Source organism: Spermophilus citellus (assembly GCF_964194105.1).
Source record: "Spermophilus citellus genome assembly, chromosome: 2".
Classification (NCBI taxonomy): domain Eukaryota; kingdom Metazoa; phylum Chordata; class Mammalia; order Rodentia; family Sciuridae; genus Spermophilus; species Spermophilus citellus.
This window is the reverse complement of record NC_138183.1, coordinates 78,895,053-78,917,756: the sequence shown is the minus strand read 5'-3', so window position 1 is coordinate 78,917,756 and position 22,704 is coordinate 78,895,053. Positions and strand designations below refer to the sequence as shown.

Below are 22,704 nucleotides of genomic sequence, written 5' to 3'. Positions count from 1 at the left end.
ACATCAAAATTCATTTAACAAGTTTTACATGACATAGCAGACTTTGTAAGGAAACGAAGATTCAAACCAAGAGGGAAGCCCAAGTACTTTAATGCTTCGGTGTCATGAAGCAGACAGTCATGAAGCAGTATAAGTGAATGAAGGGGGTATGGTTCCATGGTTATGAGCTGGGAGGAACTTGGCAAGACCTGTGTGTTCAGATTCTTCTTGGATTCTCCGTGTTCTCTTCTTTCTCTCCAGGTATAGGGAAGACATCTCTTGAATAAAGACCTGCTTCAGGGGAAAATAAGAAAATTCTTCCTTGGTTTTATGCCTTTGTGTCAGGGTAGAAGGGTAAGTAGGAAAATGAGAGTAGCCTTTTTGCTTCTGTTGTTTTTGGCTAAGGTGCCATATTTTGGGGGTCACATTCCTGAGTCCCACCATAGATGTGACCATAGACGAGAAGAGGATGTGATGATGGCAGCAGATTTTGAAACTGGAAGAGGGAGCAAGAAGCCTGGAAACATAGGTGGCCTCCAGAAGCTGAAATAGAAAAAGAAATGGAGTCTCAGAGCCACTAGCATGAACTAGCCCTTCCAGCTTTGACTTTAGCCTGGCAAGCTATGGACCTCTAAACTTTGGGACTGTAACAATAAGTTTGTGTGAGTTTAAGCCATTAGATTTGTAATAATCTGTCATAGCAATAACAAGAAACAGATCTACCTAGCACACACCTGGATTTATGACTATCCAAAAAATTCTGAACTCTTTAGATTCTTATCCAGACTGTATCTACAAAGGATACATCATTATAAGAAGTGAAATGAATATTTGCCTGTGGAGTCCTAAATCTTGGTTTTAGTGTGAATTATGCTATGTTTTGCATACTGTTATCCAATTTAGAAATTCAGAAATATCAAGTATGCTTATTCAAAGAATGATAGTAATAGAGTTTAATGACTTTGGGTTTCTTTGTAGGAATTATACTGACATCATGTGCAAGCAAGAGGCAGGGAGATAATGTTTTCTAAAACCCAAGTTTAATCATATCTAATTCAAGGAGCAAACTAATAGTGAATGTCAAGTGTTTGATTTTTTTTTTAAATCTTTTATTAGAATGCTTGATGTACTAAAAATAATGCCCAGAGTGTGGAGGAGCAGGTAATCAGTTCTGGAATTGCTTTTTCTAATGAGATGGTCTGAAAACATCTCAACCTCTAAATTTTATTGAACAGCTTAGGGAACTACAAATAATTCAGGAGGTTCTTAGATATTTGAATTTCCATTTAACTGCCTAGGATCTTGTCTATAAAACGTGTTATGAAGAAGTTTATTGTTCACATGGAAAATGAACAATATGTTACTGAATGATCAATGGGTTACAGAAGACATAAAGGAGGAAATCAAAAAATTCTTAGAGATAAATGAAAATACAGACACAACATATCGGAATCTATGTGACACAATGAAAGCAGTTTTAAGAGGGAAATTCATCGCCTGGTGGTCATTCCTCAAAAAAAGAAAAAACCAACAAATAAATGAGCTCACACTTCATCTCAAAGCCCTAGAAAAGGAAGAGCAAAACAACAGCAAATGTAGCAGAAGGCAAGAAATAATTAAAATCAGAGCAGAAATCAATGAAATTGAAACAAAAGAAACCATTGAAAAAATTAACAAAACTAAAAGTTGGTTCTTCGAAAAAATAAATAAGATCGACAGATCTTTAGCCATGCTAATGAAAAGAAAACTACAGACCAATATCTCTAATGAACCTAGATGCAAAAATCCTCAATAAAATTCTGGCGAATCGAATACAAAAACACATCAAAAAAATTGTGCACCATGATCAAGTAGGATTCATCCCTGGGATGCAAGGATGGTTCAATATACGGAAATCAATAAATGTTATTCACCACATCAATAGACTTAAAGATAAGAACCATATGATCATCTCGATAGATGCAGAGAAAGCATTCGACAAAGTACAGCATCCCTTTATGTTCAAAACATTAGAAAAACTAGGGATAACAGGAACTTACCTTGACATTGTAAAAGCTATCTATGCTAAGCCTCAGGCTAGCATCATTCTGAATGGACAAAAGTCGAAGGCATTCCCTCTAAAATCTGGAACAAGACAGGGATGCCCTCTCTCACTACTTCTATTTAATTTAGTCCTTGAAATGCTAGCCAGAGCAATTAGACAGACAAAAGAAATTAAAGGCATAAAAATAGGAAAAGAAGAACTTAAATTATCACTATTTGCGGACGACATGATTCTATACCTAGAAGACCCAAAAGGATCTACAAATAAACTACTAGAACTAATAAATGAATTCAGCAAAGTGGCAGGATATAAAATCAACACACATAAATCAAAGGCATTTCTGTATATCAGCGACAAAACTTCTGAAACAGAAATGAGGAAAAACACTCCATTCACAATGTCCTCAAAAAAAAATAAAATACTTGGGAATCAACCTAACAAAAGAGGTGAAAGACTTATACAATGAAAACTACAGAACCCTAAAGAGAGAGATAGAAGAAGATCTCAGAAGATGGAAAAATGTACCCTGTTCATGGATAGGCAGAACTAACATCATCAAAATGGCAATATTACCCAAAGTTCTCTACAGCTTTAATGTGATGCCAATCAAAATCCCAACGGCATTTCTTGTAGAAATAGACAAAGCAATCGTGAAATTCATATGGAAAAACAAGAGACCCAGAATAGCAAAAGCAATTCTAAGCAGGAAGTGTGAATCTGGAGGTATAGTGATACCAGAGGTCAAACTGTACTACAAAGCAATAGTAACAAAAACAGCATGGTACTGGTACCAAAACAGGCAGGTGGACCAATGGTACAGAATAGAGGACACAGAGACTAATCCACAAAGTTACAACTATCTTATATTTGATAAAGGGGCTAAAAGCATGCAATGGAGGAAGGATAGCATCTTCAACAAATGGTGCTGGGAAAACTGGAAATCCATATGCAACAAAATGAAACTGAATCTCTTTCTCTCACCATGCACAAAAGTTAACTCAAAATGGATCAAGGAGCTTGATATCAAATCAGAGGCATGGCGTCTGATAGAAGAAAAAGTTGGCTCCGATCTACAGATTGTGGGGTCGGGCTCCAAATTCTTAATAGGACACCCATAGCACAAGAGTTAATAACAAGAATCAACAAATGGGACTTAATTAAACTAAAAAGTTTTTTCTCAGCAAGAGAAACAATAAGAGAGGTAAATAGGGAGCCTACATCCTGGGAACAAATTTTTACTCCTCACACTTCAGATAGAGCCCTAATATCCAGAGTATACAAAGAACTCAAAAAATTAGACAATAAGATAACAAATAACCCAATCAACAAATGGGCCAAGGACCTGAACAGACACTTCTCAGAGGAGGATATACAATCAATCAACAAGTACATGAAAAAATGCTCACCATCTCTAGCAGTCAGAGAAATGCAAATCAAAACCACCCTAAGATACCATCTCACTCCAGTAAGATTGGCAGCCACTATGAAGTCAAAGAACAACAAGTGCTGGCGAGGATGTGGAGAAAAGGGTACACTTGTACATTGCTGGTGGGTGGGACTGCAAATTGGTGCAGCCAATTTGGAAAGCAGTTTGGAGATTCCTGGGAAAGCTGGGAATGGAACCACCATTTGACCCTGCTATTGCCCTTCTCGGACTATTCCCTGAAGACCTTAAAAGAGCATGCTACAGGGACACTGCCACATCGATGTTCATAGCAGCACAATTCACAATAGCTAGACTGTGGAACCAACCCAGATGCCCTTCAATAGATGAATGGATAAAAAAAATGTGGCATTTATACACCATGGAATATTACACAGCACTAAAAAATGACAAAATCATGGAATTTGCAGGGAAATGGATGGCACTAGAGCAGATTATGCTTAGTGAAGCTAGCCAATCCCTAAAAAACAAATACCAAATGTCTTCTTTGATATAATGAGAGCAACTATGAACAGAGTAGGGAGGAAGAGCAGGAAGAAAAGATTAACTTTAAACAGAGACATGAGATGGGAGGGAAAGAGAGAGAAAAGGGAAATTGCATGGAAATGAAGGGAGACCCTCATTGCTATACAAAAGTACATATAAGAGGTTGTGAGGGGAATGGGAAAATAAACAAGGAGAGAAATGAATTACAGTAGATGGGGTAGAGAGAGAAGATGTGTGGGAAGGGGAGGGGGGATAGTAGGGGATAGGAAAGGTAGCAGAATACAACAATTACTAATAGGGCATTATGTAAAATTGTGGATGTGTAACCGACGTGATTCTGCAAACTGCATTTGGGATAAAATTGGGGGTTCATAACCCACTTCAATCTAATGTATGAAATATGATATGTCAAGAGCTTTGTAATGTTGTGAACAACCAATAAAAAAAAAGAAGTTTATTGTTGCATGTAATAGAGACCTTGAAGAATCTGATCTTAAGAACTCAAATACAATATTAATGTATGTGCTGTAGGCACTAAAGGGCAAACTTCTACTAGATCAAGGCAAAAACTTCACTTCATATTCCACTTCCATGCCCCCAAAAGTTTTTGTTTGCCACTTTGAGATCCTCAATGAATGTAGAAGAGTGACATCAACCCTTTCTTGAGCACAGAATGGTAATCTTCCCCCTTCTCACCATCATTACCGTCACTCACTAGTATTTGCAATACACTTAAGAGGTCACAAAGATATTTCATGGGCATGACTTCTTTAGAATGAGATGATTATTGAACCTTGGAACTGAATGGAACATTTGGGCATTTCATCTTGCATTGATTTTGTGGGGCATACAGGGAAGCACCACTGTCCTTCTTGAACAATTCTGGTTACACTCAATATGTGTTACATAAGGAGTGCTTGGTAAGTGTGGAAATAATGTTTGTAAGCAAGGAAAGAGAATTTCTGTGGTTTTCCCACTATCAGATAGGCAGAAGAGACTTACAGACACTAGAACTCAGATCTCTCAATTAATTATGTGGGAGACAATAAATAAACAAACAAATACCATTTGTAAACCCATAATTGTGTCTCTGTGCCACATTAGGAAAAGATCAAAAAACAGTGATTCATCAAAAGTGCATACTCACTGGCCTTATCTCGCCTGAGATGAAGAATAGAGAAAAAAAAGGAAATGAAAATTAATGATGCATCTGCTTAAACAAACGCAGCATCATAATATTGTTACTGGATGTTGTCATTTGTTGGGGAAGTAAGAAGGAAGTTAAAATGTGGCTGTAGGTCATTTGTGCTTTCTTTGTCCGCTGCTCTTCTTCTTGGTGGGTGGCAGGAACAAGATTTCTCCTTTGTGGAACTAAAGGCGGTATCCTTTTCTGGACTTCAGTTTTCCTTTCCACTAGTTAAAACACAGTTAACCCATCTCAGATTGAAACATGTAAGTTCACACAATTGTTTCCATTTGTAAAGGGAAAAACCATTGTTAATGAAATGCAGAAAGTGCTCTTTTCAAAGTCCTCAATCACTCACAGCAAAGGTGTTTAAATTGCTAAGGACCAAGGAAAGCATCTCCAAAGCTTGCTCCTTATTAGAGATCGCTTTCTGCATCCACTGAGCACATGGGTCATTGGAAAGTGTACAGTCAGGTGGAAACACAGGAGATGAAATGCAGGCTAACATTATCTTTGTTTATATCAAAGGTCTCAGTCCAAATTGGCTTAAGTTGATGAGATTCTGCAGTTCCAAGGAAAAGGAAGTTAATGTTTATTAGGTTGCTACCTCAATAGCCCAATGAGCAGAAATTATTTTTTCTATTTTTTTTTTTGCAATATAGGGGATTGAACCCAGGGGCTCTCTACCTCTGATCTACATCTCCAGACTTTTTTAAATTTTGAGACAGGGTCTTGCTAAGTTACCAAAGCTGGCCTCAAATTTATGATCCTTTTGCCTTAGCCTCCTGAGTTGCTGGGATTACAGGTTTGTGCCACCATGCCCAGCTATTTGTTTCATTTATAAAATGAGAAAACTGAGAAATAGTCCAAGGAACTCAATGAAGTAGTACAGCTTTGAAGCCAGGAGCTGGTGTTTGAGTTTCATTACCTTGAGTTCTAATCCTGACAATCATTTACTAGCTTTCTGACCTCTGGGAGGAAAATGTACTCTAAGTCTCAGTTTCTTTATCTGTAAAATGGGGATGTGTTGGGGAAGGGAGTTAGGAGTTACTGTATACAATTATTTTGGGAATTCATGTCAGGATATAAGTATTTAATAAATTATTATCATCAAAATGATTGAAGTAAATTTCAGAGATGGGATTCAAACTCAGGCCCTTCTCATTGGCCCCATGTCACTCTTTAAATGATATTCACAAAAGCCAGCATTTTCATGGTACAATGTCTAGAATTAGGACTTCAAATTGAACTTTCTGTTTAATCTGCTGTGGAGCAAGCTGCCCATGGAGCACCAATTATGTCCTAGATTGAGTTTGTTAATGGCTGCAAGAATTTGGGATGGAAGCCATTGGTCTCATATAATTTTATGTTGCAGGACAGGGAATAGGTTCCAGGAAATAGAAAAGGAATTAGACAAGAGAGAATTTACTTCTATAGGAATCATCTTTGAAGGAGAATTTCTATGTGTAATTATCTTAAACACATAGACATTGAGTCAGCACACAGCATGTGGAAGACACCATGCAGTAAAGAATATGAAGATTTCCATAAAAGTGAAGGCCATATGATCTCCAGTTCATTTGGGCAGAACAGCTAGTGACATGATCAGTCCAAATCAAGGAATACTGTGCCAGGGGTGTCACCAAATGCTCTAAGAATGAAGCAATTGGAGATGTAAGCGAGTGGAGGAACTTGGAAAGAATTCTTAGAAAAAAGATAGAAGGAACTTATTGAGCTCCTGTAAAACATCATGATTGTGGGGGTTGGTTTTTAATTTAGTCTTTGAAGAACAGGCAAAATTCAATAGTTGGAGAGAGAAAGAAATGAGGCATGGGGGAGGTATGCTTGGGGTGCTAGAGTAGCTCTGTCTTATCCTAGACATATTCATCATCTTGGGTGAATCCAAACAGACTTTTAATTACAGTCAGTTTCAAACTTTCCCTTCTTTTTTAAAAATGTTTTTAGTTATATATGGACACAATATCTTTATTTTGTTTATTTATTTTTATGTGGTGCCAAGCATGGAACCCAGTGCCTCACATATGCGAGGCAAGTGCTCTGCCACTGAGCCCCAACCCCAGCCCCCAACTTTCCCTTCTTTCCATATTCTAAAATTTCATTTTAGGTAATGCAATATTCAAATAATTTCACAATGTGTCTTTTTAAAGGTTTTTTGTTGCTGCTGGTTGTTTGTTTGTTTTTGAATGCTGGGGCTCAAACCCAAGATCTTGGACACACTAGGCAAGTGCTCTGTCACTGAGCTACAGCCCCAACCTTTCATTTCTCTTTCAATAAGCCTTTAATATTTTTGAAAGTAGGAAAATTTACTTTTAAGTAAATGCCACATAATGCCAAAATTAATTTTAAAGCCAGGAAATTATTTGTATAAATATGGTTTTAAAAGTCATCACACAGTTTTGAGGAGCAAAAAAATATTGCTTAGATCTAGTTTTTAAAACATTGCCCCCAATCAAGTTCCTCTTTTCAGTTGGCCTCTTTACTGAATAATATTAATTTCTAAGAGAGCTTTTTCAATCTGTTTCCAATTACTAAGAAATATTTCTCAACCATATTTTGAAAACATGAATTTCAATTTTGATTGTCAGCATACCTGATTTTATTTATTGGCTAAATTAAATCTAATTAGGCATTTATTATTTGTCCAGTTTTACAGATGGGAAAACGAAGAATCAGAGAAGCAGAAAGGTTTTTCTAAGCAGTAGGGAACATAGACAAGAATGGGGCCCGAGCTTGCTGTGAAATCCAATCCTGGCTCATCACATGCCAGCCAAGTGACCTTGACAAAGCATTTGAATCTTTGTAAGTCTCTTTTCAAGCTATTTCACTAAAATTTAGTTGTCTGAGGTTTTGGGTTTGTTTTTGTTCTTTTTAACCATCTGGTAAGATATTCTCCACATTTGAATATTCATTAAATGAGGGTGGAGGCATGGATTTAAAAGAAAATCCTTTCTCTCAATAAACATTTATTAAGAATTGATCATGAACCAGGTATTATATTAGGCAACGGAGAAACAAAGATGAAAATATAGATTCCCTTTTATATTTAGTTTTCATACATATTAATCTCAAACCATCAAAATAATATGTAGTGTGTCAGCTTGGTTTCTGGCATCTAAATTTAATCTTATGTGAACTTTGTAGTGTTTAAATTTCTCTTGAGCTCATTCATTGTAAATTGAAGTTATTTTTACAAACAGAATTTAATGTAATAAGTTGTTAACAAGTATAACAGTGTTAGTAGGGCTGGGATTGTGGCTCAGTGGTAGAGCATTCGCCTAGCACATGTGGGACCCACATTCGATCCTCAGCACCACATAAAAATAAAGGCATTGTGTTGTGTCCATCTACAAAAAAGATTCTCTCTCTTTCTCTCTTTTAAAAAAAAGAGTAAATTATATTCCATGTTTAAAAAAAACAGTGTTAGTAACTGAAAGCATAAAAAGAAACTCTAAGGTATCACAAACTAGCAGCTGCAGGATGCAGCTTCCATCTTTAGAAAAGAGAATGCAAAGGAAAGAAGTTAGAGTTATTAACACTCAGAAACTTAGGTCCCAAGGGAGCAAAACCTCAGAACCTCACCAGGCACCTCCTGAATGGTGGTCCTGTCACTGAGATGAAGCACGATAAAGCTGTTTTTTGAAATGCTGGGAAAACTTTCAACTGGGTTCAGCTGCTGCTATGGGAAAGGAACTGAGACTGGGGAGAATTGCAAAAGTAGAACCGAAGCCTGAGAAGTTACAAATAAGAAACAACAAGCCCCTCCTTCCTTCTCTACTCTGCCGACTCTGCTGGAGCCCTGTATTACCAGGATCTAATATACAACCAGTTGGCAAGCAGAAATGTGGATTGCAGAGTCCCAGCCCCAGCATCTTAGAGTAGAGTATAAAAGGATGGGTTTGTGGATGGGGGACAATAGTTTAATAATTGGCACAATAAGGAACATGTCTTATTGTCAGTACATGGTGAAGTTCCCAAAATACACTTTTAAATAAGTGCATTTGGAATGGATATATGCATACCGTTAGATTTTAAAATGTGATTTCCATAGCTAGAGTCTTAGTTTCTTTTATTAAAAGAGCTATCTTCATTTAAAAAAATAACTTTTGAGAGAACACTTTCATTGCAGAAATGAGGTCCCAAGGTTAGCGTCTGGAAAGAGTTAGAGGGACAGACAGAAAACAAAACTGTTCTTCATAAAGGGAAATGGTGTAGAGTAGGGTGATGGGCAAAGAACACAGCTGGACAGGAGAGGAGAGAGCAGACACTAAAGAACAGCCAAGGCCAAGCCACCCGCAAGAAGATTAGAGTGGATGGCAGACAGTAACCAGTGGGAAATTCCTGGAAAGACAATTGAGAAACTTTTAGAAATAGAAACTATACATATTTGAACTTGTTAATGTCTATGGCTCTAAAGTAAGTAAACTCAAATTGTGAAGGCACTGACATTTGCTACTCATGCCAGTTTATCTCTGGAGTATTTATGCATAAAGGAGCAATGTCTTTGCTCCTTTGGACTGCTAAGACCGACCAAATATCTTAGACTAGGTGGCTAATAAGCAACCCCAAATTATTACTCACAATTCTGGATATTAGGGATTTTATGTTAAAGGAACTGGCAGGATTGATGTCTGGTGCAGGTTCATTCCTTGCTCAGCTCACAGAAATGGTGCCATCACTCTGTGTCTTCACATGGTTTCAGGGGCAAGGCAGCTCCCAAGGCCCCCTTGGGGGCACCTGTCTTATTCCATAAATTGAACCTAGTATGAGGAAGCTAGATCTATAGACCTTAGATAACTAAGAAAAACAATGCCTTTACACCTTCTTTGCCATTGAATAGAATTCCTCAGAGGGACTAGAGTAAATGTTATATACGCAACATTTCAAACAACAGCTTTATCGTGCTTCATGTCAGTGACAGGACCACCATTCAGGAGGTGCCTGGCAAAGTTCTGAGGTTTTGCTCCCTTGGGACCTAAGTTTCTGAGTGTTCATAATTCCAACCTCTTTCCTTTGCATTCTCTTTTCTAGAGATGAGAGCTGTCACAGAAAATGGGGAGAGGCTGCAGAAAATTTTGTGAGCTCTCAAAGTTCAAGTAACATTAGTTTTGCTCGAATATACATTATTTTTTTAAATATTTATTTTTTAATTATAGGTGGACACAATATTTTCATTTTATATTTATGTGGTGCTGAGGATGGAACCCAGTGTCTCATGCATGCTAGGCGAGCGCTCTACCTCTGAGCCACACCCCAGCCCCTAGAATATACATTATTTTATGCCTCAGTCCTGAATGATAAAATATTTTGTAAATATCTGGCTGAATGACATCTTTTTAATTTTTTAAATTTAAATGTAATTTATTTATTATTTGTTTGTTTGTTTATGTAGTGCTAAAGATTGAGTCTATGGCCTCCTGCGTGGGCAAGCAGTCAACCACTGAACGACATCCTAGCCTGGCTCCATTTTAAAAATAATTTTTTTTTAAACTGACATGTAGTTTCATTTTTATTTATGGAGCACTGTGTTATAAATTGATAAATCTAAAATGATAAAATCAGGATAATTAGCATTTCTGTCTCCTTAAGCACTTATTGTTTTTATGTGATAGGAAACTTCAAATTCTTCTCTTCTAGTTATTTGAAATATGTAACAAATTGTAAGGGGTAGAATGCTATGGTTTGGATCTTTAATGTCCCCCAAAAGCTCATATGTTAGGCAATGTACAAATGTTCAGAGGTGAAATGATTAGATTTCGAGAGCTGTAATAACCTCATTGGTGGGTTAATCCATGCACAATCTCAGGCCCCACTTCTGCTAAATCAAAATCTCTGGAGATGGAGCCCAGCAAACTGTTTTAAAAATATCTCCAGATAATTCATGTGCACTTAAAATGTGAGAAATTGTGTTACCAGGTGGGATAGACTTTTCATTTATTCTTTGTAAAGTAGGTGTATTTGTGCATGTATGAATATATGAAAATGAATCTACCATTATGTCTACTATCATGCACAGATAAAATTATGGGAAAAAAGTGGGTGGAATCTTGCCTAAGTCAACCCCTGGGGTTCTCTGACAGGAAAGAAATGAAATTTCTGATGAGGATGCAACTTTTGCTTTTGTATGCTAAAGAAATAATGAACTTATTTTGTACTTTTAGCTGGTAAAACTGGATATATTTGATTATACTTTGAGTCTCTGGTTCCCTTAGGTTAAAAATTTGTCTTATAATTTCAATATTTTAGTTCTCTAGTAAAATTTATTTGAAAACTCAAAGCTCAATGATCTGTAGCTATATTATACACTAACAGGGTTCTGGTATAAAAGTTGAGATATGTTCAATCTTCTAAAGTTGCTCAATATTCTGGTAGTTGAAAGGTTTTGCATTTTTTGTTTTGGAGACTAAAAAATTTGGTATAGATAGAAAAGATACAATGCAAATTTACTCAAACTAATATAACTAGCAACTAAAAATCCATCTTAGAAACTTTATTACTAGGATATGCTAGGGTGAATGGGGGCATCGTGGCTGGGCTGGGTTGTCCCATAATGCTAATGGGATGGAGCTCTAAGGAGATCAGTGGTAAGTTGCAAGGGTAGAATTTATAGAGATGGGGGATATGTGATGAATTTGTCCAGGGTCAGGATGGTGGAGGAATAGAAGTTGTCCTTGAGCTTTAAGTTCAAGGACACAAAGGAGGGAGATGAAAAAAAGGACAGAGAAAAAACTGGGGAGAGAGCCCAAGTAGTGCTGATTAAGACAAGGGCTCAACTGAGCCCTCACAGCCAGGAGCAGCATCCAGCTTGCTCCTTGGTGGGCTGCAGAGTTTCTGTGAGGGCACTCTTACTCTGAAGCTGGGGACCCTGCAGCTCCTTCTGTCACTTATTGAGATGTCCCCTACCAATAATCATGTTCATTCCAAGAGTCACGGCCTATAGCTTCAGAGTACAGAAGAGGCTGTGTTGTGTTCAGTCTGTTTTAAACTAAGTTACTCGATAATGTTTATTTATAAAGATTTACCTCAGTTGTTGGTAGTTTGGACTTTAGATTTTTTATACCATAGTAAAATTTAATTGTAAACTTGCACTGACATTGTGTATTAGATGTGAAAAACTTGAAAAGACTTTGGAATACTTGTCCTTCACTGTTTTTGTCTTGATTAGAGCCAAATGATATCTTTCTGTATAATGTATTTAATTGAAAATTGAAGGTTATTATTAAAAACATTATTTTGAGAGCAGTGTTTTTAATTTCTAGAAGCTTCAATGGTTGTGTTTTGGGGTGGATTTCTTTGAGTGGACCTCTGGAGTTTGTTGAGCTGCTTTAATCTGTACATTCGTGTCTTTTGCCAAATTTGGGGAACTTTCAGCCATCAATTCTTCAAAATACACTTTCAGACCATTAAAGAGAAACTTTATTATTACTCAAAAAGGGTTCGTCAACTAGGAGAAAGAAAAATGGTACCACTGTTTTGGAAAACTGCATATTATTTTTCTATTTTTTCTTGTTTCTTTTTGGTACTGGGAATTGAACTTAGGGCCTTACACTTGTAAGTCAAGCATTGAACTACATCCCCAGCCCATTTTAAATTTTATTTTGAGGCAGGGTCTCACTTATTTCCTAGGCTGGCCTTGAATTTGTGATCCTCTTGCCTTAGCTTCCTGAGTTGCTGGGATTACAGGTGTGCACCATGGCACCCAGCTTGAATATTATTTTCATTTGGAAGGAAATGTCTAAGCTTGTGAATATATGTACTTCAGGTTTGTTATCTCCTTGGTTTCCCAAAGAGTTCAAGGCTACTACAAAAATTCATGAAATGCAAAATTCATGAAAACAGAGTAAGTTAGTAGAAGTAACAAAGGTGTGAGATTTATTCTTTATCAAGTATCCTGTGTAATTTTAACCCCTTAACATTTTTCTATTCAAGCTTTATGGGATGATGATGCTTGGGAATTTTTTCCCCAAATATCAAAGCTTAAAGTGATAGTCCTTTTTCTCTTTCTGACAGAATGGTCTGGGCAAGGTATGTGCAATTTCAGGTGTCTTTGCTCCTCTTTGGTTTTAAAGTGTATTTGTATCAGCTCTCTTCACTTGTACTCTACACTTAAAATACTACATTTAAAAATAACTTTTTACATTTTGTTGAAATTCTAGTTATATCAGCTAGATAAACTGTTGCCTATTCCTTTCTCTGATTATACAAATATGACATGCCTGATGTGTATGAGGCCCTGAATTTAAACCCCAGCACTGAAAGAAGAAAAAAAAATTTAAAAAATAAGATACAATAGGTGTAGACAGTCTAAACCAATCTAAAACATATAAAAAACAAGAAAATGATATAAATTCACCAATACAAAATTGCCAACAATTAAGATTGATTTAGTCCTCTCTAGTGATGTACCTTTTCAATATATATTATGGGGACAAGATTATACTGAATATAGCTTCCCCTCTATAGGATTCATAAACCTTTGCTATTATGAGTAAAATTTTACAAAGCATTACTTGTAATGCTTCATGATATTCTGCAGTATGCAAATAGCATAAATTATTTAAATATTTCTCTATGAGGATTTAGTTAATCCCTATAAAATAAATTGCAACAAGGTTAATGTCACAAAATCCTTATCTGGGATGAACTTTTAGGCAGACTAAGCCTCATCATTTTAGGCAATAAATGAGGCTGAAAGGTACTGCTTAGTCTAGCTGAGAATCATTTTTGAAAGAGGAATGTTGTTTTTAAGGCAAGATGATGCTAGGTAAATAGGCTTTCAGAAAAACTAACACACATTGCAAGAATTTGTCTATAGTTTCTCAGAAGAAACCAAAGCAATGGTAATCGGTGAGAAAATTAAAAAGAACTTTCTTTTTTTGGCTTTGTTTTGTCAGTATTAAGTGCACTCCCCTACCTATTCCCACCCCCTCCTTCCTTCCTTTTGTCATCTATGTGTATCATTGTCAATCCTCTCTGGAATAAATCCAATTCAGCTGGATTTGGACCTCAGCTCTCTTGCTTCCTTCTTCCTAAGCATCCATCTGCAGCAACAGTGAGAACATGCTGTCCGTGAAGGTGCTGACAAGACTGGCAGTGGCTCAGAAGGGAAAACATATTCTAACGTATGTTAAAAATCATGTTGCAGTAATGAGGTCTGTGGCTTATGAGTGAAGATGGGATGTTCCCTGTGCACAAAAAAACCCTTTTACTTGTGGCAGACAAGAACTGTTCGGATAAAATTAAATAAAACCAAAAATATCTTCTTAGCAATATTCTTTAACTCTTCTCATGAGTTAGGTTTTCAGAATTTTTTGATAATTTTATAAAACCATTTTTAACGTGGCATGGCATAGCATGACTCTTTAGTCTAAAGAAGTGTTACTATAATAAAACTATAGTTCTCAGATGCTTTATTTTCTGCTTAAGGACATATGTGCATATCATGTGACTGTGTGTAGATTATATGAGTATATTATGGATTAAAACTCAGAATTTGGATTTGATGGACCATACTAAAATTCAGTAAAATCACACACTTGGATGCAAGGAGAAAAGAGCAACATGTGGCTTCAATTTTTCTTAAAATACACAGGGGATGTTAAAGGGGAATATCCTTTAATATAATAAAGGGAGTATACCTGGGGTTTTGCCAGATTCATATTGCTTAAGCAATAGTTTAAGACTGAATTCAAAACCCAAGCAGATCCCTTCAATCTCTTCCAAAAGGTATGAAGTAGCATTTGAACTTGGAAAGACAATGTTAATGAAAATGTTTTGAATGAACAAGATGGCAATGTCAGACTTGAAGAAACTATTTCACCCTCCACAATCCAAGGACTTCTCATCTACACTTGGATCCCCACTGTGCCCTTAAGCCCACAAAAGGTTATCCCTGATTTTTGTAACTATTTCTTTGGTTTCCCATGTTCAGTTTCAAACCTAACCTTCCCCAGGACTCCCATACAGAATTGTAGACACATGCTCTTGTATTCACTAATGTCACATCACTCAACATGAACATCCCCCCCCCCCAAACTATCCTGTCTTGACATTTCATAGGTACAGTGAGAAACCAGATACTTATCCAGTGAAGGATCTTGGCCCTGCTCAATTTATAAGGATTTCTGTGTTATTTTGTGTGTATCAGAAATGGCAATTTTGTCAGGTAAATGGAACTTAAGTGAAATAGATCCCTTTGAAGATCCATGTTTCTTCTCCTAATTCATCCGATTTTCAAACTCTGAGTTCCTGTACTAGTGCCAAGCAGGCAAATGTCACCTTTGAGTCCCAGGAGGATATGTGTTGATCAAGCCTTCCAACGCTCCAACACAAAGATGCTTGGAATTCAGCAGTGCCACTTCCAGCTAACTGGCTCTGATTCCTATGAATGTAACTAGTTCTCCTCCCTGGCTGGACTGGTGCCAGTCTACTTAAGGAGATAATTGACCACAAGCCAGCCCAGCTGACAAGCTTCCTAAGTGCCAGATGCCAACTGTGCCAATTCTGGCCCTTGCAGGAGGGCCTGTTTTTGCCACCACAGATAATGTAGACTTGTCCCCCCTCAGCCCTTAGCTCTCTTCTTAGTTTCCCAGGGAAATAAAATCAAATATATCATTCCAAGTGAGTTTCCTTCTACTTTTAAGGACACCTACACTAAGAGCTCCCTCCCTCCTTATTGCATATCCTGTATTTCTTAGGTGTTCTGTTCATTCAATGTGTGATATGGGCTAAGCAACTATAGCCTTCCCAAAAATATTTATTTATCTTCTATCTATCTATCTATCTATCTATCTACCTACCTACCTACACTGGGAATTGAACCCTGGGGCCTCCTACATGCTAGGCAAATGCTCTACCACTGAGCTGCACTCCTAGCCTTTTACATTTTTATTGATTGATTGATTGATTGATTTTATTTTTGAGACATGGCCTCACTATGTTGCCCAGACTGGCCTGGAACTTTCCATCCTCCTGCCTCAGCTTCCCAGCAGCTAGGATTATACTACCACACTAGACAACTATGAACTTGTCTATTATCCTGACAATCAGAAGCATAACTGTATATTATCTCCACAAGCACCTTGCCTACCCAAAGTGATTTTTATTATACTTGTGAACTGAGATGGTCATAAATTAATACCTGCTTCTACTTCCATCTTACTTATGTTCAGAACTCCCATTCTGACCTGCAGCTAGAGGGCAAATACCTGTGAGATTAGATGGGACCATACACCCAGTTGAGAGTGTTATCAAATTATCGCTGTTAACTTATTCTTATGCCAGGTATAGGGGTTTTCCACAAACTTTATTGCCAGGGCAATACTTTATTAATAGCTTGACCTCTTAATAACACATTTAAAATAAGCACAGGAGCCTGGTTCCAAGGTCTTTGAGTGACTGATTTTTGGCACTTGGGTTTAAAACAAAACAAAACAAACAAACAAACAAAAAACCACAAAATAAAACAAACCATCGTGGTGAGAAGCAGTGAGCTAGGACATAAAGTTCTCCCAGTCCTAGTATTCCAGAGGAATGTCTGTCTGTCCCCACCAGCACCCCCTCCCCGTCTGGACACCTCCTCTGTCCAGAATGTTCCTGCCTGGTTCTGGGTTCACAGGGAGGGGTTGCTTGTGGGGACAAATCTCCTCACAATATACTTATGGCTCAACAGACCCCATCTTAGTTAAGAGAGTTCTCAGGGAGGTAGAGGTCTTTAATCAGGGCCTCCCTTGAGATCAGAGCTTCAGCAGGAAGGCCCCTCCCTCCTAGTTTATTTACATGAGTTTCCCTGCTGCATATCCTCCTCTGGGTACCAGAGATCCCTCCTGAATGAAAACTTGAACCATCTCTAAGCTCCCTTTACCTTCTGTCTCCTTTCTTTTTATCCTTACCATAAAAACAAAACGACTGTGTTCCCTGCTCTGAGGTCAGGAGGGCTACTCAGCAGGGATTGGATGCCAGGAGGGTCCTGTAAAAAAGCACAAGGGCCCACTACTCAATCTTTCCCCAGGTAAATGTTCACAGGCTCTTCTCGCCAGGGGCTTGGGCCAACTTTCTTGGGTACCCACCCACACTTTGGGTTACGCCCCTTTCCGGAAGTGAGACCCTAGGCACCTCTCAAAAGCACACAGGATTATTCTGGCAGGTGGGAAAGGAAGAGAGGATCCATGAAGAAACTCCTGGGATCCAGTCACTCCTTTAGATGGAGCGTCTCCTGTCCCTACACTAGGACTCTGGTCTAGGACTTAAGGCACCGGCTCACTCAAAGATGATAGAGATGCCAGACTCCCAAACCTCCCCAAATCTATGACCCCAAAGTCAGTATCTCCTTGGGCTCTCCCCCCTCCCCCATTTCAACAGTCTCAGTCTAGAGGAGAGAAAAACTCTGCAGGGAGCCTTGCAGAATCTCAAGCAGGAAAAATAAGATATACTCCTGAATTGTTTGAGTCCCCCAAGGAGTCAGTAATCTGTGACACGTCTCCCATGAGAGGCCAAAACTTAGTTGGCACGCTGTAATGAGACTTGTAAATGAGGGATACATGCAAACACCTGTTTTTGTGGTGTAACCCAAATCTCCCCAGCAATATCACTATGCAAAGGTCACCTTCTGGGCTTTTTATTTTATTCTGATGAAAGTTCCGAGAAGACCTTCCTTTGGAGTGGCTGGGCAGAGAAAAGCTGGTTCAAAGTGCAGCTTTGGTGAAGGGTCGAGGTGGAGACCTAGCTGCCCTGTTGGGGCCCCAAGGGGGTCACTCGCTCGCTGCCGGAGCCCGCTAGCCCACTCCCTGCTTAGCCTTGTTTGCCGCTGCTAGCACTTGCTGCGGGGCTGCCGGCTCTCACCGGCTGAGAGCTCCCTGACCCTGAGTTCCAGGCTCTGGTCACCTAGCTTGCTGAGCGCGCGTTCTGGCACCAGGGCTCAACAGGTCTTTCAGGACGCCGTGGAGGATCCTGCGCACCTCGTTAATGTCGGCAGCTGTGCCAGTGGCAGCGTCCCGACAACAGTCTCGCGGGCCCCATTACAACCCCGCAAACTTAAAGGGGTGCCGTTGGGCAACCACCACGCTGGCACCGAGTCACCAGCCTTGGTCTGCCCTTGAGGATCTCACGAAAAGGAGGCGCGTGGTGGTGACAAAGAAAAGAGAATTAATTACGAGTTCTGGCTAATTCAGCCTCTAGCATTGAGGTGTGTGTATTTAATGAAACTAAATTAGGAAACTAGCGTTATGACATAAAGGGAAAGGAGATTTTTAATAAAGGGGAGTGGGCACTCAGACTAAGGTCTCGCCTCTTGAGAAGACAAACATCTTCACACTCGCGTCGGAATGTCCAGAGAGAAGCTTTAATGGAGAACACCGCGTACAACACCAGCAGACAGGAACCAAGTGCAGTCACAACCCCAGCGCGGCGCGGACACAACCCAGAGGTGATTAGAGCCAAAGAGCAAAGCCGATTCCTCCCCACTCCTCCCCACTTCGTTCCTAAAAGTTTGTTGCAAGTAAAGTGCTATTCCTGGGACTCAAAAGAGGGGGTAGGGCCACAGAGACAAGGCAAGTTTCTTTTCCGTTCACAAACTGAAACTGCAGAATTTGCCTGAAAGACACAAGCGCCCAAACAGCACATGGAATAACACTGAACTGCTGCAGCGTGCAAAAGTGACGGGGTCAGACTGGTAGCTTCTATCCAAGAAGGTTGGCAGGGAACAGCCCCCAACGCTCTTGCAAGCATAAAAAAGCAACACTGTTGGATGATGAGTCAAGAGAACAAAATCTCGTGATATAAGTGACTTTTTTTTTCTTTAAATTCCAGATAGAACAGATCGTGGGAATTCACTGTATTCTTGGGCTCCTCAAGATCTCCCATCTGATTGACATACAAACGAACTGCAGGTGGAAAGTCGCTTGTATTGTCTCTCTTTGGTTGTGTTGTTTCCCCAACTTTACTTTTGGAATCTGGGGTTTTGCTCTTTAAGCCGCTGCCACTCTTTTTTTTTTTTTTTTTTTTTTTTTTGTATGCAAACTAATTGCTTTAGCGATTCCTCCTATCTTTCTCGATCCCCCGGGTCAGGGCCAAGAAACTCAACTGTTTCCCTTTCCTGTGCGCTCCTACTGTCTCCTCCCCGCTCAAAGTGATTTTATTCTTGACGCTGTGTTTTCGCTCATTTAGCTGACCTAGAAAATAACGGTATCAAAGGTACCCCTTTTCCTTCTCAACTGAAAGGTTTCCTTAGTGGATGGAGTTTTGTCTTGAATATTCAAGAGAGGCGACTGCCAAGGGATGAGAGAAACTTGGCGGCTGAAATCCGTTTCAGCATCACTCTCTGTTAGATTTCTCTGAGAGGTTCAGTTCAGTCAGTTTCTGCTCCCAGAAATAAGGGTCGAAATCCATTGTCAATTTGCCAGGGAATGAGGCTCCCCAACCTCCTTTGCTCCCTCCCCCCATAACTTATTGATTATAATAATTACAATAGAAACTCTTACCTGAAAATTGACTTTCATTAATCTGATTGTACAACATAGTATAAACACAGACACCAGGAGAGTTATGTTTATTCAGACCACTGGACAATCCACTTTTCGGATTTTGTTCGCTGGTTTAAATACCTTCCTTTAACGCAAAGCCTCGGACTCGCCAGCTCTGCCCGGCCTTCTGAGGGCGCCCTCTCCCTCTGGGGCGGTAGGTGCAGTTCTGCGCCGGGTGTCTCTTCTCGTGTTTGTTTTCCCTACCCCGCCGGGTCACTTAGGAGTGCACCAGAACCGAGTGCAGGGAGCCGCCCTTGCTCTCCGCCGCGCTTGGAGCGGTGGGCTCCAGCAAAGAGGCTGCGGGCGAGGCTGTGGAGGCAGAGCACACCGCAGTTGGCGTTGGCGGCTGCTGTGAAGCCGCCGGGACCGTGAGCGCCGGCGGCAGCGCGGTCACGGGTGGTAGCGCAGGTGTAGGCTTGATGGGCACCGGCACAGCCGGCAGGCTCTGGCTTGCTGAGTGGCACAGGGCCTTGACTGGCACCCCGAATGCCCCGTACTCTGGGCCTACAGGGACCCCGGCGGCGGCGGCGGCGGCGGCGGCCGCGGCCACCGAATCCATGACGCCAACGTGAGGCCACACCGAGCTCACGACGTTGCTGAGCTGACCTGGCACTGGGTAGCCCAGGTGGTGCATGACAGACGCTAAGGGCAGCCCGCCAGCCTGTAGCACGCCCTTGTAGTCCCGGCCGATGATGTTCTCGATGGCGAACGGGTGCTTGAAGCCGGATGTGGACGCGGCTGCAGCTGCGGCGGCGGCCGCGGCCGAACCCAGCCCGTAGGGTGGGAATTGAGACAGGCGCCCCACGCTGCCCACCGCGGCTGCCGCCGCCGCCGCCGCCGCCGCCGCCACCGCAGCCGCCTCCTGCATCTTGCCGGGGTGAGACGGCTGTTGAGGTTGCGACTGCTGGGGCGGCTGTTGCGGGGCCTGCGACGGGAGGTGCGGTGGAGGCTGCGGAGCAGGAGGCGGCTGCTGGTGGAAATAGTGCACCATGTGAGGCGGGGGCGGGGGCGGAGGCGGCTGGGGCGGGTGGTGGTGATGGTGGTGGTGTGTGGCAGCGTGATGATGGTGATGGTGGTGGTGCGGGTGATGGGGATGGTGGGGATGCAGGTGACCTGCGGGTCCCGCTCCTGGCGCGCCCTTGGTGCTTCCAGCATGCAGGTGAGCGTGGTCCGCGCGCAGCACCTTGAAGCGCTTGCGGCGCCGCAGGAAGCTGCCGTTCTCAAACATGTCGCCGCAGTCGGGATGCAGCGCCCAGAAGCTACCCTTACCCGGCTGGTCTGGCCGCCTCGGGATCTTGATGAAGCAGTCGTTGAAGGAGAGGTTGTGGCGCAGGCTGTTCTGCCAGCGCTGAGTGTGCTCGCGGTAGTAGGGGAAGCGCTCCATGATGAACTTGTAAATGTCGCTCAGCGGCAGCATCTTCTCCGCCGAGTGCTGAATGGCCATGGCGGTCAGCGAGATGTACGAATAGGGCGGCTTTTGGTCACTGTACGAACTCTTTCCCGGCCGCGGCATCGCCCCCAGCTCCTCCACTACCCTCCGGCCCACAGTGGGCCGCAGCGCGGCTCCGCACACCACTCCCGGGGCCTGGATGCCCTCACTAACTCCCACTCCCCCGGTCCAGCCCAGCCACCCCTCCCTCTAGCCCCTCAGGCCCGCTCTGCTTCTCTTCCCCGCCTTCTTGGAGTAGCCGGGAGTCTCCGCGCTTGGTCTTTCCGGCCAACTCCGCTCTAGGACGCCCGCAACTTCTGGTCCGGACGGTCGCCGACAGGCGCCCACAGTCGCGGGAGGGGCGCGCCAGCTTTACCGTCGCCTTCTCTGCGTATTCCCCTGGGTGGCCAGAGAATGAATGCTGGAGCAGGAGGCGGAGGAGCGAGTAGCGAGGGGCCGTTTTTCTTTGTGGCCACTTCTTTGCCTTTTCTCGGCCCACCGAAGCCCACGGCAAATTGCCTGGAAGGAAGGACTGGATAGTGGAGACTCTAGCTCTTTAAACCCGAGTTTGCATTAGATGACCTGGAAGCCAGAGGTGGCGTGATTTCCAGCGCCCTGGGCGCTGCCCCTTAGCCCACTGCTTAGTCCACGCAGGAGTTCTCGTTTTTTCCTGGAGGAGAGAGATAAAGTAAGGAGAGAGAAGCACCTCTTCTGGCCCTCCCTGTTTCTCTGGAGATTCGCAGCGGAGCTGAGGATGGAAGAAACACCGATCCCTAGGCGGTCGCTGCGGGTAAAAAGTTTGGTGGTTTCTGCAGCAGCGGCGCCTTCAAGCTCTGCAGAGGAGCCCGCGTGCAGGACGCTAGGCGAGAACGGCAGGCTGGAGGGGGCGCCTGCGAAGGACAGGCGAGTGCCTGACTGGCCCAGGCCAGCTCAGCGGTCCTCGCTGCAGCTGCCGTTGCTCTACCGGGCGGGTCTTGAGAAGAAGAGGCGGCGGCTGTGGCGGCGACGCGCTCTCCTGGCTGCGTTTTGTAATGGTCCCTGAGACGCCGAGACCCCCGCAGCTCGCGCTTCGAGACTATCACATGACCGAGGCTGAGGGACTCCGCCGCCGCCGCCGAGTCTCTAGCTGAAGAAGGGGCGAGAAGGCGCAGAGCCTCGCCCCCGCCCCCTCCTGTACCTTCATTCGGAAGCCCCCACCCTTGCGTTCAGCACCGGCTCGGCAGCTCCAGCCCCAGCCCAGTGGGGCGGGGAGCGCAGCTTGTCCTCTGGGAGGGGGTACTGGGCCGGTGCAGTCCCCGCTGTGGCGCCAAACCAGGGCTACGACGCGTAGCACGGGTGGGGGCTGGAGTAGGGGGGAACTGGACACTGCTTTCCCGCTCCTCTACTCTTCTGCATGCCTCCTCCCCTTTACCCTTTCCTCTATCGGCTTTGAGCTTCTCTGTTGCTAGCCACTCTAGGTCAAGTTCGGAACATACGTCCTTAAGGTCTCTTTTCTGAGAGAAACCTCGCTGTCCAGAGGGTTGGAGAGAAAAGTTAACAGGGAGGAGAGATTTGGGGGCATTTCCGACAAATGCCAAGTTCATCACTCTTTTTTTTGTG

At 42.2% G+C, this 22,704-nt stretch overlaps 1 protein-coding gene and 1 pseudogene across 2 annotated transcripts in view; one reads left to right on the top strand and one right to left on the bottom strand.

Moving 5' to 3' along the window:
- The window catches only part of LOC308641534 (small ribosomal subunit protein eS4-like), a 121,035-nt pseudogene extending 103,101 nt beyond the window's left edge, over nt 1-17,934 (top strand). The window contains exon 3 of the transcript in view: nt 17,794-17,934. The product of the transcript in view is annotated as a small ribosomal subunit protein eS4-like (transcript). The remainder of the gene's footprint in view (nt 1-17,793) is intronic.
- Nucleotides 17,935-19,893: 1,959 nt separating this feature from the next.
- FOXB2 (forkhead box B2) lies at nt 19,894-21,189 on the bottom strand (the record flags this gene model as incomplete). Its single annotated transcript, XM_081281714.1, has 1 exon — nt 19,894-21,189. One exon carries the CDS (start codon nt 21,187-21,189, stop codon nt 19,894-19,896), a length of 1,296 nt encoding a protein of 431 aa, XP_081137840.1.
- Nucleotides 21,190-22,704: the final 1,515 nt, after the last annotated feature.